The following is a 15,590-nucleotide window of genomic DNA, read 5'->3' as shown; positions in this document are numbered from 1 at the left end:
ATCAATTGATCGAATTACCATGAAATGAAAAGAGATAATTAGAAGAAAGTACCTGCGATTGACGTAAAATAACGTGATGACGGCCTAGAATCGTAGGAAGCGGATATGTCGTCACCACGGCAGTGTGGCTGTGGCGGTCTCTATGGCGACGCCGCAGCAGTGACGCCACCCTGGCTCGTGGTGAGTGGGTGTGACCCGCCCCTTTAGAGCCCCCCTCTCCCTGTCCGTGTGGGCGGCCCCGTGAGGAGAGAGCGAAACACGACACCCGAGAGAGGAACCGGGGGGAGGAGAAAGAGTAGCCACAGAGTACAGAATGCTAGTGAGTGGAGGAAGAAAGAAAGTCTAAAGAGAGGACGACTGCTATTCTACGGAACGGTTATTTTAGCGAATATGTCAAACAACGGGGAAGAAGCGATTGAGATGGAGTAAACAACTCGACAGTTCGTGAAAGTATATGCAAACAAGGAAAGAAGGGTTTTCGGTTCGTGTGCTTGTCGGGACGGTTGACCGTGTTCCGCTGCACCTCGAACAGGACAAGGCGAAGTTGCCGTGGGACAAACAGCAGTGAGCTACATCAACTGACTGCGATTCGGGGAAAGTAACGTTACCCCGATCGCTACAGTTGAGGAAGGGGGTATTGGGAAAGAAAGTGGAAGCAAAGGGGCCCGCGAGTGGAGCAACAGTGGAAAGTTTAACGTTAGCCTGTTCCCCCCCTCGTTGTTCCATTCCGAACCAAAGGAAAGGCTCAGAGGGAGACGACTTTTCCTTCCACAAACGCTACTGACTTGAGATCCACCAAGCTCGCTAGCTAACGTAAACTACCTTGCAACACTCAAAATGAAAACCCCCGGAGATTCGGGTAAGTTTGTGCAAAACACAAGTCGACCACTTTTGTCCGGATGAACTTGATCATGAACTTGCTGGTTGTCTTCGCCAGTTGTTCGGTCTGTTGTCAATTATTAAGTGGTGAACAAAAGTCATACAAGTTGTTAAATACATTTAACTAGCTGGTTAGCTGGCTAACATTAGCCGTGCATTTGACAGTTAGCTGGTTGACTTGAGTTCATTGCATTGTACAGTACACAGTATTCAACACGTTCTCCAGTTATGTTTGATAAGTTGATACAACTGAAGTTGATGCAAAAGTGTTGTTTATACTTACTGTGTCTAGTTTGCTGGGAATATGTCAATGTGGATTGATTGTCGACCTGTTGATGTAGCTGAAGTTGAGTTTATTTAGTAGTGAGACATTCAAAATGGAAGCTTTTGCTTGCGGACATCCACTTTTAATACTCGAAAAGGAAATTAAACGATGGGTTGAGTTGTCGTTAATCATATGAACCAGACACTTTATGGATGATTAGACCTATCTACCGGGGTTGTTTAAGAGTTTTGTCAAATTTGATCATTTACAGGGTTTTGCTTGTTTGTCATCCTATGCATCCCGTCAAGTTCCTATTTCTCCGCTGTTTGGTTGAATTGGCTTTTACATATGTGTCCACATTAAACCACCTTCAGGATATATTTGATCAGAAACATCAAATGTAGTTTTATGTACGGCCCTGTCATAATCGAATCTGATTAATTCGTGGTTTGTTTGTATCGTGCTTCAATAAGTTCTGCAAAGTAACTGTGCACGGACCCAGCCGTGGAATGTTGCGGAATCCATGTTGGGATTTTCCCCTCACCCGTTCGTAGAAAGTCTATGGACAGGTTTTCGAAGCCTCTTAAATCCGTCAAATTCACCCTTAATTCACCGTTCAGATTAAGTTGTCATTCGCACAATACGTAGATTTAGTTAGACCCGTGAAAATGCAAGTGAATATTTTGTTGGGTTTACTTTGTGAGGACGCTATGCTTGGTTGGTTATGAAGGCCGCGGAGCTAGAGAGACGGGTGAACGTTTCAATGGAGAGGGACTGTGTCATTTTCGAAGGAGGCTATCTCGTCAGAATAAATCCTGCCGTTTCTGATATGCTTGCAGTTTACAGTAACGCTTTAGGCATATTTCTAGCAATTAAACGTTTAATCTCGCTTTCACTCTAATTATGATCAGTAATGTAGGCAGAAATGACTGGGGCTGAGTAAAAGTGACTGGGCCCCTGACAAAACAGAGTTTGGAGTCTGACAGTAAACAAACAATGAAATACACAGCATCATAGGTGGCGCTTGAGTTTAATGTTTGGGGAAGCAGCTCAGCCCTAGTTAGAGGATCCGGTGGGAAAAAAATGGCCTTTTATAAACACATTTGATAAAATTTTACAACACTTTACATGTCTGGAGACATGAGCAGAATCTTTAATACTACAGAAATGACAGGTTAGGCCTAGGCTACTCTGCTGACACTGACAAACTAAGATCAATAGAAACAACCTTGTCTTCAATGTACCCATCTAATCTAGGCCTACGAAAAGGGGAGACAAATTGTACAATATGACGTCCATCTACAATTGCGTAGGAAATTGTTGCCCTAAACTCTCCACTGGCACTGACTCCCCAGTGATAAAGACAGTGAATATGCCCACTCACCAGACATATGGTCGACACTCTCCATTAATGCCAATATATTAGTCCTGGTGTATCCTACTAACGGGAATAAACTATACTACTACTTCACACTTAAATCATTTGGAATATATGTGACGTTTGTGTTTATCCCGCAATTGAATTTTGAAATATTGCGACAGGCCTATGGCTATAGATGCGTCTCACTGACAGCCACAACTCCACATCAGATATTTCATATTTGCCAAATTGCGGACTTCTCAACTGTAGGCTATGTGCTTGTTAATTACCATGTAACTGAGATATAACCAATTAGGCTCGATCCCAGGAACTCCCTACTACACATGAAACATTTCTGAATATCAGGAGACAATACAACCAACTAATCATGTTCATTTCTGAATATCAGGAGACAATATAACCAACTAATCATGTTCATTTCTGAATATCAGGAGACAATATAACCAACTAATCATGTTCATTTCTGAATATCAGGAGACAATATAACCAACTAATCATGTTCATTTCTGAATATCAGGAGACAATATAACCAACTAATCATGTTCATTTCTGAATATCAGGAGACAATATAACCAACTAATCATGTTCATTTCAGACTATCAGGAGACAATATAACCAACTAATCATGTTCATTTTAGACTATCAGGAGACAATATAACCAACTAATCATGTTCATTTCTGAATATCAGGAGACAATATAACCAACTAATCATGTTCATTTCTGAATATCAGGAGACAATATAACCAACTAATCATGTTCATTTCTGAATATCAGGAGACAATATAACCAACTAATCATGTTCATTTCTGAATATCAGGAGACAATATAACCAACTAATCATGTTCATTTCTGAATATCAGGAGACAATATAACCAACTAATCATGTTCATTTCTGAATATCAGGAGACAATATAACCAACTAATCATGTTCATTTCTGAATATCAGGAGACAATATAACCAACTAATCATGTTCATTTCTGAATATCAGGAGACAATATAACCAACTAATCATGTTCATTTCTGAATATCAGGAGACAATATAACCAACTAATCATGTTCATTTCTGAATATCAGGAGACAATATAACCAACTAATCATGTTCATTTCTGAATATCAGGAGACAATATAACCAACTAATCATGTTCATTTCTGAATATCAGGAGACAGACAATACAACCAACTAATCAATTTAATTTAGTTCATTTAAAATCTATATATTTTAGGCCAGCCTGATTGGGTGAGCCAGTATTAAATCTGTCGGGGGTCACCTCTGGTTATGCTAGCACCCCCCACAAGTAAGACTGTAGCTCACAGATCACTGGCTGGGAAACCGTTTTATGGAAATCATCAAAGGTGCAGCGACCATTGCATTGTTACATTTGTTTGTGTTTAAAAACACGTGCCGGCACTATAATGTATGAACTTGATTCCAGACCTATATACATTTGCCACACCACCATTCTATCTACACAATCCATCATGGCTTCCTGAACGGGTCGGGACGACCGCACCCTTCACTTCATTCACACCCACCGATCAACATAATTCCCATGTTAATGCATCTGTCCAGTCTGCACCGACTCAATCACTCTACAAACACTACCACTCAAACTGAAACAAATGAATGAGAATTGGCCATTACTGCATCGCATTGTTTTTACTCAAGAGCGTGAAGTGAACTGTACCTATACTCTGGCCTTGCGGCTTTCATATAGTGCGACGCCTGACTTCACAGTGTCTGTGTGAATGGCCCGTGTTGATATCTGGTGCAGATGGGTTTGTACTGTACTGTACGGCATCGGAAGAGGAAGTGGTCAGAGTTTGTTTCTCTGCTGTGTGTTAGATTACTATCATTTCACTATCAGCGACACGCTTTCATATTCAAAGTGACTGATAATCATGTCATCCCTGTCTGATTCATCTTAGATGTTGTGTAGGTCTATAGTCAAGTAGTATGAGAACAATCTCCTGTCTAATTAGTGAAGAAGTTTTGCATGTTTTGGTTTTGCACTTGTTTAAAAAATATATATATTTCACCTTTATTTAACCAGGTAAGCAAGTTGAGAACAAGTTCTCATTTACAACTGAGACCTGCCCAAGATAAAGCAAAGCAGTGCGACACAAACAACAACACAGAGTTACACATGGAATAAACAAACATACAGTCAATAATACAAGAGAAAAATCTTTATACAATGTGTGCAAATGAGGTAAGATTAGGGAGGTAAGGCAATAAATAGGCCAATAGTGGTGAAATAATTACAATATACCAATTAAACACTGGAGTGATAGATGTGCAGAAGATGCATGTGCAAGTAGAGATACTGGGGTGCAAAGGAGCAAGATAAATAAATAAATACAGTATGGGGATGAGGTAGTTGGATGGGCTATTTACAGATGAGCTATGTACAGGTGCAGTGATCTGTGAGCTGCTCTGACAGCTGGTGCTTAAAGCTAGTGAGGGAGACATGAGTGTTGTTTTGAGATGTAACGTGATATTGGCCTAATGTGACAAAAGATCAGAGATGGCTGGGTGGTATGATCAACTCAAGCTAATCATAAATATGCTCTGTATCAAGCATGCAACACATGTGGCTGCAGTCAATGTGTCAGCTGGTTTGTAGTCTGAGGCCTATCAAAGGTGAACAACTGTGAACGATGACACTGTAAAAAGAGGCCATGATTATATGGGGATTCCAAATAGGTCAAACAGTGACCATCAAGCTCGCTAGTTAAGTCGGCTCATTCCTGAAATTCTGTCATAAGTTTGTTCCTGCTCTCTCTTGCATGTTGTGAAGCACATAACTAACCAGCTTCCCCCATACATACAACATCAGGAAGCTCAGTCACATTTAATGACAACTCTGCATATTTGTATTTATTTCACAACAACAAAGGCTATGCCTGACATCACAGGGACTTGAGATGAAGCAGGCCTCTCTTATCTTATGGGGGTGTTCTCTCCAAGAATAATGTGGTTCTTTTGTTTTGTGTACAACACAATAGTGATGCCTGTTCTGTAGTGGCTCTGTGGCTTATATAGAGCCATGCCTGTTCTGTAGTGGCTCTGTGGCTTATATAGAGCCATGCCTGTTCTGTAGTGGCTCTGTGGCTTATATAGAGCCATGCCTGTTCTGTAGTGGCTCTGTGGCTTATATAGAGCCATGCCTGTTCTGTAGTGGCTCTGTGGCTTATATAGAGCCATGCTTGTTCTGTAGTGGCTCTGTGGCTTATATAGAGCCATGCCTTATATAGAGCCCCATCACTTCTGCTCTCCTCTGTAACCTCTACCCCTTCCCTTTCTGCCACACTCCATTACACCCCTACCCCAGAGAAACAGCCCTGAGGAGGGGGGCTGATGACATCACCACGTCCCACCAGAAGTGGCCCTTTTTACTAGTGTGTGTGCTTGGTTGTATGTCAGAGAATGTGTGTGTACCCAAGACTAGAGTGTGTATGTATTGGATGTGTGTATACCAGAGCGAGTGTGTTTGAGCGGTGTCATGTACACGTGTATAAAGTGCTGTTGAAAGTGTGTCGACCTTGTGTGTCCGTGCGTGTGCAAGTCTCACTCCTTCGCTCTCTTAACCGCGTTGACAAACACAGTTGAGCTTTAACCAAGGCATTATCTAACCACAAATCTGCCCTACTAATAGAGACTTTAAATAGTCACATTATTATGAGGCTTTAATCCCAGCAGGCCTTTATCTCTCACTCACTCTCCAGTTGTCCTGTTGCTGTGCTCTGTAGGCCTGGTTAGGAGTTTTAACCCTTAACAAATGCCTCTTCACTCATTACAATCTATGTACATTGCCAGAATGAGAATGTTATAAATAGGATATAGCAATATTGGATAGACATCTAATAGTTTGTAGATAGAGATGATTTGTTCTGTAAGCTTCTTTATTTATGGATCTGTCTCTCTGTTCTATCAGACAGGACACTCTGCCTGGTCGCTATGTGTCTAATGTTACCAGACACTAACCTGTTGATGCTGTGATTTTTCCATTCTGAGTAATAAGGATTTACTATTTTATTCGGGCCTGAAAATCAGGAACTCTATCAGGAATATAGCATAACTGTTTTATCTTTATAATGGAAATGGACAAATAGTCTATTTCCTGATTTTTAATGAGTGCCAATCACTTGTATCCTCCTAACAATTGATGATAGTGTTTGGTAAATTGATTTAACATGAATTATATTATCTGAGAGGTTGCATTAGGTCAACTGATCTGAAATCAGGCTTTGTTCTTGGTTAGCTATTAAGACTAGAAAGAATAGAACCAACATGACACAGGAAGACTGGTCCTGGACCTGTTGATAAGGCACCGTATCACCAGCCTGGGGTTGGGAATGAGATAAAGGGTGGTGATAATGATTAGGTACCAGTAATATGACTACTACTGACCCAGGGATGCAATGGGTTAGTAGTAGTCAGTCACTTTCTCCACAGTGACAGGGCAGGCAGGAGGAAGGCTGGGGTCTGGGTGCGACACACACACACACACACACACACACACACACACACACACACACACACACACACACACACACACACACACACACACTCTGCTGTAATCACTGTGGTCTGGTGCTGCTGTGTTTATATGGGGACACTTCATATGGAGTTTCCTTCTCCCTCAACCCCTCTCTGGTTCCTTCTCCCTCAACCCCTCTCTGGTTCCTTCTCCCTCAACCCCTCTCTGTCTCTCTCTGGTTCCCTCTCCCTCAACCCCTCTCTGTCTCTCTCTGGTTCCTTCTCCCTCAACCCCTCTCTGTCTCTCTCTGGTTCCTTCTCCCTCAACCCCTCTCTGTCTCTCTCTGGTTCCCTCTCCCTCAACCCCTCTCTGTCTCTCTCTGGTTCCCTCTCCCTCAACCCCTCTCTGTCTCTCTCTGGTTCCCTCTCCCTCAACCCCTCTCTGTCTCTCTCTGGTTCCCTCTCCCTCAACCCCTCTCTGTCTCTCTCTGGTTCCCTCTCTGTCTCTCTGGTTCCTTCTCCCTCAACCCCTCTCTGTCTCTCTCTGGTTCCCTCTCCCTCAACCCCTCTCTGTCTCTCTCTGGTTCCTTCTCCCTCAACCCCTCTCTCTCTCTGGTTCCCTCTCCCTCAACCCCTCTCTGTCTCTCTCTGGTTCCCTCTCTGTCTCTCTCTGGTTCCTTCTCCCTCAACCCCTCTCTGTCTCTCTCTGGTTCCCTCTCCCTCAACCTCTCTCTGTCTCTCTCTGGTTCCTTCTCCCTCAACCCCTCTCTGTCTCTCTCTGGTTCCCTCTCCCTCAACCCCTCTCTGTCTCTCTCTGGTTCCCTCTCTGTCTCTCTCTGGTTCCTTCTCCCTCAACCCCTCTCTGTCTCTCTCTGGTTCCTTCTCCCTCAACCCCTCTCTGTCTCTCTCTGGTTCCTTCTCCCTCAACCCCTCTCTGTCTCTCTCTGGTTCCCTCTCTGTCTCTCTCTGGTTCCTTCTCCCTCAACCCCTCTCTGTCTCTCTCTGGTTCCTTCTCCCTCAACCCCTCTCTGTCTCTCTCTGGTTCCTTCTCCCTCAACCCCTCTCTGTCTCTCTCTGGTTCCTTCTCCCTCAACCCCTCTCTGTCTCTCTCTGGTTCCCTCTCTGTCTCTCTCTGGTTCCTTCTCCCTCAACCTCTCTCTGTCTCTCTCTGGTTCCTTCTCCCTCAACCCCTCTCTGTCTCTCTCTGGTTCCTTCTCCCTCAACCCCTCTCTCCGCCTCTCTCCGGTTCCTTCTCCCTCAACCTCTCTCCGTCTCTCTCCGGTTCCTTCTCTTCTCCCCATCTCTGGTCTGGTGTGTGTGGCTGGTGAGATCCCTGTCTCTGGAGTGGCCATTGTGTGTGTGCATGCGTTGTCTGTTTGTGTGTAAATGGGGATATTGTGTGTGGGGTTAGTGGAACCTCTTATTGTACTCATAATGAAGCGGTTGGAGGCTGCTTGACAAGAGGAGAGACTGTCCCTCGCTCTGCCCCTCTCTCTGCCCCTCGCTCTGCGCCTCGCTCTGCCGTCATGTCCGAATACCTGTACTTGCGTTCTAAATAATAGATATTTTGGGCATGCAAAAATAGTTTTGGCTCTATTTTATTTTTGCGCCGGTTGGCAGTACCTGCACCAAAACTCTGGTGTCATTCTTCATAGCTTGTTCTCAGACTTCTTTTTAAAGATGGAGCCAATTTATTTTTAGCGCTATTATTTCCATGATTGATCAAAACTTGTTTTCTCATGCCTCTCTCTGTGCATCTGGAGCAGACACACGGTGAGCAATATGTTTGGAACATCGAATTGCAATAAAATCACAGTATCCAATTGCAGTGTATATATAGAATCGTGAAAATCGCAACACATATCGTATCGGCACCTACATTTTGTGATAATATCTTATCGTGAGGTCCCTGGCAAGTCTCAGCCCTACTCTGCCCTTGACTGGCCCTCAAAGCTTTACCCTTGACCACTGATGGTGTGTGGTCGACTCTCGCGGTCCATTTCCCACATTCCTGCTTTAGAAAGTTAATAGTTGCCGTCTGCTGCATTTCACACTGGAGGAAAACACAACCCTCTCTCACATAGATTCTGTCTGTCTGTCTCTATCTCACAGACAGACGGACGGACGGGCGGGCGGGCGATGTTCCTGTCTGGTTCAGTGGAACTAATCAGGGTGTGGCAAGCTGCACTGTTACTCAGCTTTGTAATATAATATCGCTATATTACAGAGCCAACATGTTACAAAGGTGTGGTGACTATGTATTACATATGAGACACAGAAAGTGTGTGAGAGAGAGTTTATTCATCTGACAGAGAAGGCATGTGTGTTATTTGTTAGTGTGTGTGTCTAGTGTATCGCTGCTCCTTTCTCCTCACTGCACTGGCTGTGCCGCTGAAACTGATCTGAGCTTGACGCCAGACACACACACACCTGCGGAGATCAGGTAACCGTGATCCCTGGCGCACCATCAGCTCCTCTAAATACCTCTGCTGCTCCATCCAGCCTCACATCACACCTTTCATTTCACCACCCACAACCCTGCATAGACCTGGGTTGACCCCGACCCAGCCGGCACCACCCCACACACACTCACACACCTAATCCTAACCTGTGGTGGTGTTTGTTTCCATTTATAGCACGGTGTAACTCACACTGCTAATCTACCAGATTAACCCTGTGGTTCTGGTCACTTTGAGGATATCACACTGTAAGACCCCATGTGTACTGATCCTTACTGTGAGAACCCATTCTGACCGATCCTTACTGTGAGGACCCATTCTGACCGATCCTTACTGTGAGGACCCATTCTGACCGATCCTTACTGTGAGGACCCATTCTGACCGATCCTTACTGTGAGGACCCATTCTGACCGATCCTTACTGTGAGGACCCATTCTGACCGATCCTTACTGTGAGGACCCATTCTGACCGATCCTTACTGTGAGGACCCATTCTGACCGATCCTTACTGTGAGGACCCATTCTGACCGATCCTTACTGTGAGGACCCATTCTGACCGATCCTTACTGTGAGGACCCATTCTGACCGATCCTTACTGTGAGGACCCATTCTGACCGATCCTTACTGTGAGGACCCATTCTGACCGATCCTTACTGTGAGGACCCATTCTGACCGATCCTTACTGTGAGGACCCATTCTGACCGATCCTTACTGTGAGGACCCATTCTGACCGATCCTTACTGTGAGGACCCATTCTGACCGATCCTTACTGTGAGGACCCATTCTGACCGATCCTTACTGTGAGGACCCATTCTGACCGATCCTTACTGTAAGAATCCATTCTGACCGATCCTTACTGTAAGAACCCATTCTGACCGATCCTTACTGTAACAACCCATTCTGACCGATCCTTACTGTAACAACCCATTCTGACCGATCCTTACTGTAACAACCCATTCTGACCGATCCTTACTGTAAGAATCCATTCTAACCGATCCTTACTGTAAGAACCCATTCTGACTGATCCTTACTGTAAGAACCCATTCTGACTGATCCTTACTGTAAGACCCCATGTGGACTGATCCTTACTGTAAGACCCCATGTGGACTGATCCTTACTGTAACAACCCATTTTGACTGATCCTTACTGTAAGAACCCATTCTGACTGATCCTTACTGTAAGACACCATTCTGACTGATCCTTACTGTAACAACCCATTCTGACTGATCCTTACTGTAACAACCCATTCTGTCTGATTCTTACTGTAACAACCCATTCTGACTGATCCTTACTGTAAGATCACATTCTGACAGATCCTTACTGTAAGACCCCATGTGGACTGATCCTTACTGTAAGAACCCAGTCTGACTGATCCTTACTGTAAGACCCCATGTGGACTGATCCTTACTGTAAGACCCCATTCTGACCGATCCTTACTGTGAGGACCCATTCTGACCGATCCTTACTGTGAGGACCCATTCTGACCGATCCTTACTGTGAGGTCTCATTCTGACCGATCCTTACTGTGAGGACCCATTCTGACTGATCCTTACTGTAAGAATCCATTCTGACCGATCCTTACTGTAAGAACCCATTCTGACCGATCCTTACTGTAAGAATCCATTCTGACCGATCCTTACTGTAAGAATCCATTCTGACCGATTCTTACTGTAAGAATCCATTCTGACCGATCCTTACTGTAAGAATCCATTCTGACCGATCCTTACTGTAAGAATCCATTCTGACCGATCCTTACTGTAAGAATCCATTCTGACCGATCCTTACTGTAAGAATCCATTCTGACCGATCCTTACTGTAAGAACCCATTCTGACCGATCCTTACTGTAAGAACCCATTCTGACCGATCCTTACTGTAAGAACCCATTCTGACCGATGCTTACTGTAAGAACCTATTCTGACCGATCCTTACTGTAAGAACCCATTCTGACTGATCCTTACTGTAAGACCCCATTTTGACTGATCCTTACTGTAAGAACCCATTCTGACTGATCCTTACTGTGACAACCCATTCTGACTGATCCTTACTGTAACAACCCATTCTGACTGATCCTTACTGTAAGAACACATTCTGACTGATCCTTACTGTGAGAACCCATTCTGACTGATCCTTACTGTAAGACCCCATGTGGACTGATCCTTACTGTAAGAACCCATTCTGACTGATCCTTACTGTAAGACCCCATGTGGACTGATCCTTACTGTAAGAACCCATTCTGACTGATCCTTACTGTGAGAACCCATTCTGACTGATCCTTACTGTGAGAACCCATTCTGACTGATCCTTACTGTAAGAACCCATGTGGACTGATCCTTACTGTAAGAACCCATTCTGACTGATCCTTACTGTGAGGACTCATTCTGACTGATCCTTACTGTGAGGACTCATTCTGACTGATCCTTACTGTAACAACTCATTCTGACTGATCCTTACTGTGAGAACCCATTCTGACTGATCCTTACTGTGAGAACCCATTCTGACTGATCCTTACTGTAAGAACCCATGTGGACTGATCCTTACTGTAAGAACCCATTCTGACTGATCCTTACTGTGAGGACTCATTCTGACTGATCCTTACTGTGAGAACTCATTCTGACTGATCCTTACTGTAAGAACCCATTCTGACCGATCCTTACTGTGAGGACCCATTCTGACCGATCCTTACTGTGAGGACCCATTCTGACCGATCCTTACTGTGAGGACCCATTCTGACCGATCCTTACTGTGAGGTCTCATTCTGACCGATCCTTACTGTGAGGACCCATTCTGACTGATCCTTACTGTAAGAATCCATTCTGACCGATCCTTACTGTAAGAACCCATTCTGACCGATCCTTACTGTGAGGACCCATTCTGACCGATCCTTACTGTGAGGACCCATTCTGACCGATCCTTACTGTAAGAATCCATTCTGACCGATCCTTACTGTAAGAACCCATTCTGACCGATCCTTACTGTGAGGACCCATTCTGACCGATCCTTACTGTGAGGACCCATTCTGACCGATCCTTACTGTGAGGACCCATTCTGACTGATCCTTACTGTGAGGACCCATTCTGACCGATCCTTACTGTAAGAATCCATTCTGACCGATCCTTACTGTAAGAATCCATTCTGACCGATTCTTACTGTAAGAATCCATTCTGACCGATCCTTACTGTAAGAATCCATTCTGACCGATCCTTACTGTAAGAATCCATTCTGACCGATCCTTACTGTAAGAATCCATTCTGACCGATCCTTACTGTAAGAATCCATTCTGACCGATCCTTACTGTAAGAATCCATTCTGACCGATCCTTACTGTAAGAACCCATTCTGACCGATCCTTACTGTAAGAACCCATTCTGACCGATCCTTACTGTAAGAACCCATTCTGACCGATGCTTACTGTAAGAATCTATTCTGACCGATCCTTACTGTAAGAACCCATTCTGACTGATCCTTACTGTAAGACCCCATTTTGACTGATCCTTACTGTAAGAACCCATTCTGACTGATCCTTACTGTGACAACCCATTCTGACTGATTCTTACTGTGACAACCCATTCTGACTGATTCTTACTGTAACAACCCATTCTGACTGATCCTTACTGTAAGAACACATTCTGACTGATCCTTACTGTGAGAACCCATTCTGACTGATCCTTACTGTAAGACCACATGTGGACTGATCCTTACTGTAAGAACCCATTCTGACTGATCCTTACTGTAAGACCCCATGTGGACTGATCCTTACTGTGAGAACCCATTCTGACTGATCCTTACTGTGAGAACCCATTCTGACTGATCCTTACTGTAAGAACCCATGTGGACTGATCCTTACTGTGAGGACTCATTCTGACTGATCCTTACTGTAACAACTCATTCTGACTGATCCTTACTGTGAGAACCCATTCTGACTGATCCTTACTGTGAGAACCCATTCTGACTGATCCTTACTGTAAGAACCCATGTGGACTGATCCTTACTGTAAGAACCCATTCTGACTGATCCTTACTGTGAGGACTCATTCTGACTGATCCTTACTGTAACAACTCATTCTGACTGATCCTTACTGTGAGAACCCATTCTGACTGATCCTTACTGTGAGAACCCATTCTGACTGATCCTTACTGTAAGAACCCATGTGGACTGATCCTTACTGTAAGACCCCATTCTGACTGATCCTTACTGTAACAACCCATGTGTACTGATCCTTACTGTGAGAACCCATTCTGACCGATCCTTACTGTGAGAACCCATTCTGACCGATCCTTACTGTGAGAACCCATTCTGACGATCCTTACTGTGAGAACCCATTCTGACCGATCCTTACTGTGAGAACCCATTCTGACCGATCCTTACTGTGAGAACCCATTCTGACCGGTCCTTACTGTGAGAACCCATTCTGACCGATCCTTACTGTGAGACCCCATTCTGACCGATCCTTACTGTGAGAACCCATTCTGACCGATCCTTACTGTAAGACCCCATGTTGACTGATCCTCACTGTAAGACCCCATGTGGACTGATCCTTACTGTGAGAACCCATTCGGAATGATCCTTACTGTAAGAACCCATTCTGACTGATCCTTACTGTAAGAACCCATTCTGACTGATCCTTACTGTGAGAACCCATTCTGACTGATCCTTACTGTGAGAACCCATTTTGACTGATCCTTACTGTAACAACCCATTCTGACTGATCCTTACTGTAACAACCCATTCTGACTGATCCTTACTGTGAGAACCCATTCTGACTGATCCTTACTGTGAGAACCCATTCTGACTGATCCTTACTGTAACAACCCATTCTGACTGATCCTTACTGTAACAACCCATTCGGACTGATCCTTACTGTGAGAACCCATTCTGACTGATCCTTACTGTAACAACCCATTCTGACTGATCCTTACTGTAACAACCCATTCTGACTGATCCTTACTGTGAGAACCCATTCTGACTGATCCTTACTGTGAGAACCCATTCTGACTGATCCTTACTGTGAGAACCCATTCTGACTGATCCTTACTGTGAGAACCCATTCTGACTGATCCTTACTGTAACAACCCATTCTGACTGATCCTTACTGTAAGAACCCACTCTGACTGATCCTTACTGTAAGAATCCATTCTGACCGATCCTTACTGTGAGAACCCATTCTTACTGATCCTTACTCAGTCCCTCCAGAATTGCACAAATTGTTCGTGATTTCTGCTGCCAAAAATACTTCATTTTGCGGCAGCTTTTTTGAAATTCTGTCATACATTTTGTGATTTTTTTCCCACGTTGATTTCATATAAAGCAATAGTCATATGTGCTCAGTTTTAGAATGATTTTAAGCAGAATACATAATACAGAAACTATTAGAAACATCTAAAGTGCTCACTTCTGTTTATCTTCCTGAACCAATATTTCTGTCATCATCCATTCACACATTCACTCACACACACCTCTCCTCTCCATCAGGCTTGGGGCTTGCTATCAACATGAGATGCACCTCCCATTCCTGCTCACGCTCTCCCTCTCTCTCAACCCCCCACCTCCCATTCCTGCTCACGCTCTCCCCTCTCTCAACCCCCCCACCTCCCATTCCTGCTCACGCTCTCCCTCTCTCTCAACCCCCCACCTCCCATTCCTGCTCACGCTCTCCCTCTCTCTCAACCCCCCACCTCCCATTCCTGCTCACGCTCTCCCTCTCTCTCAACCCCCCCTCCTCCCATTCCTGCTCACGCTCTCCCTCTCTCTCAACCCCCCACCTCCCATTCCTGCTCACGCTCTCCCTCTCTCTCAACCCCCCACCTCCCATTCCTGCTCACGCTCTCCCTCTCTCTCAACCCCCCACCTCCCATTCCTGCTCACGCTCTCCCTCTCTCTCAAATCCCCCCACCTCCCATTCCTGCTCACGCTCTCCCTCTCTCTCAAATCCCCCCCCCCCAAATAGATTCAAAGCTGATCAATCACTTTCAATTTGAGGATCAATATTTCTTTGACATCAGTTGATTGACTTTTTTTCTGAAAGCGTCGTAAGGGAGATAAAAAACAAACAGAACACGTCAAAATGGAGTTGTGGTTGATATGTACTGTTCCATTTAAAAAAAATAAAGATTGTGCTTTCGTAATTC

The 15,590-nt window shown here is 44.5% G+C and overlaps 1 protein-coding gene across 2 annotated transcripts in view; it reads left to right on the top strand.

The window, feature by feature from the left end:
- Positions 1-232: 232 nt before the first annotated feature.
- Positions 233-15,590, top strand: part of LOC118379574 (ETS domain-containing transcription factor ERF-like) — a 72,901-nt gene continuing 57,543 nt past the window's right edge. The window contains exon 1 of one of the 2 annotated variants that reach the window (XM_052490080.1): positions 233-859. In XM_052490080.1, coding sequence (XP_052346040.1) covers positions 838-859 — 22 coding nt within the window. In that variant the 5' untranslated portion in view covers positions 233-837. The remainder of the gene's footprint in view (positions 860-15,590) is intronic. The other variant, XM_052490079.1, reaches the window with a different exon arrangement.

This window comes from Oncorhynchus keta, chromosome 31 (genome assembly GCF_023373465.1).
Source record: "Oncorhynchus keta strain PuntledgeMale-10-30-2019 chromosome 31, Oket_V2, whole genome shotgun sequence".
Classification (NCBI taxonomy): Eukaryota; Metazoa; Chordata; class Actinopteri; order Salmoniformes; family Salmonidae; genus Oncorhynchus; species Oncorhynchus keta.
This window is presented reverse-complemented; position numbering and strand designations above follow the sequence as displayed.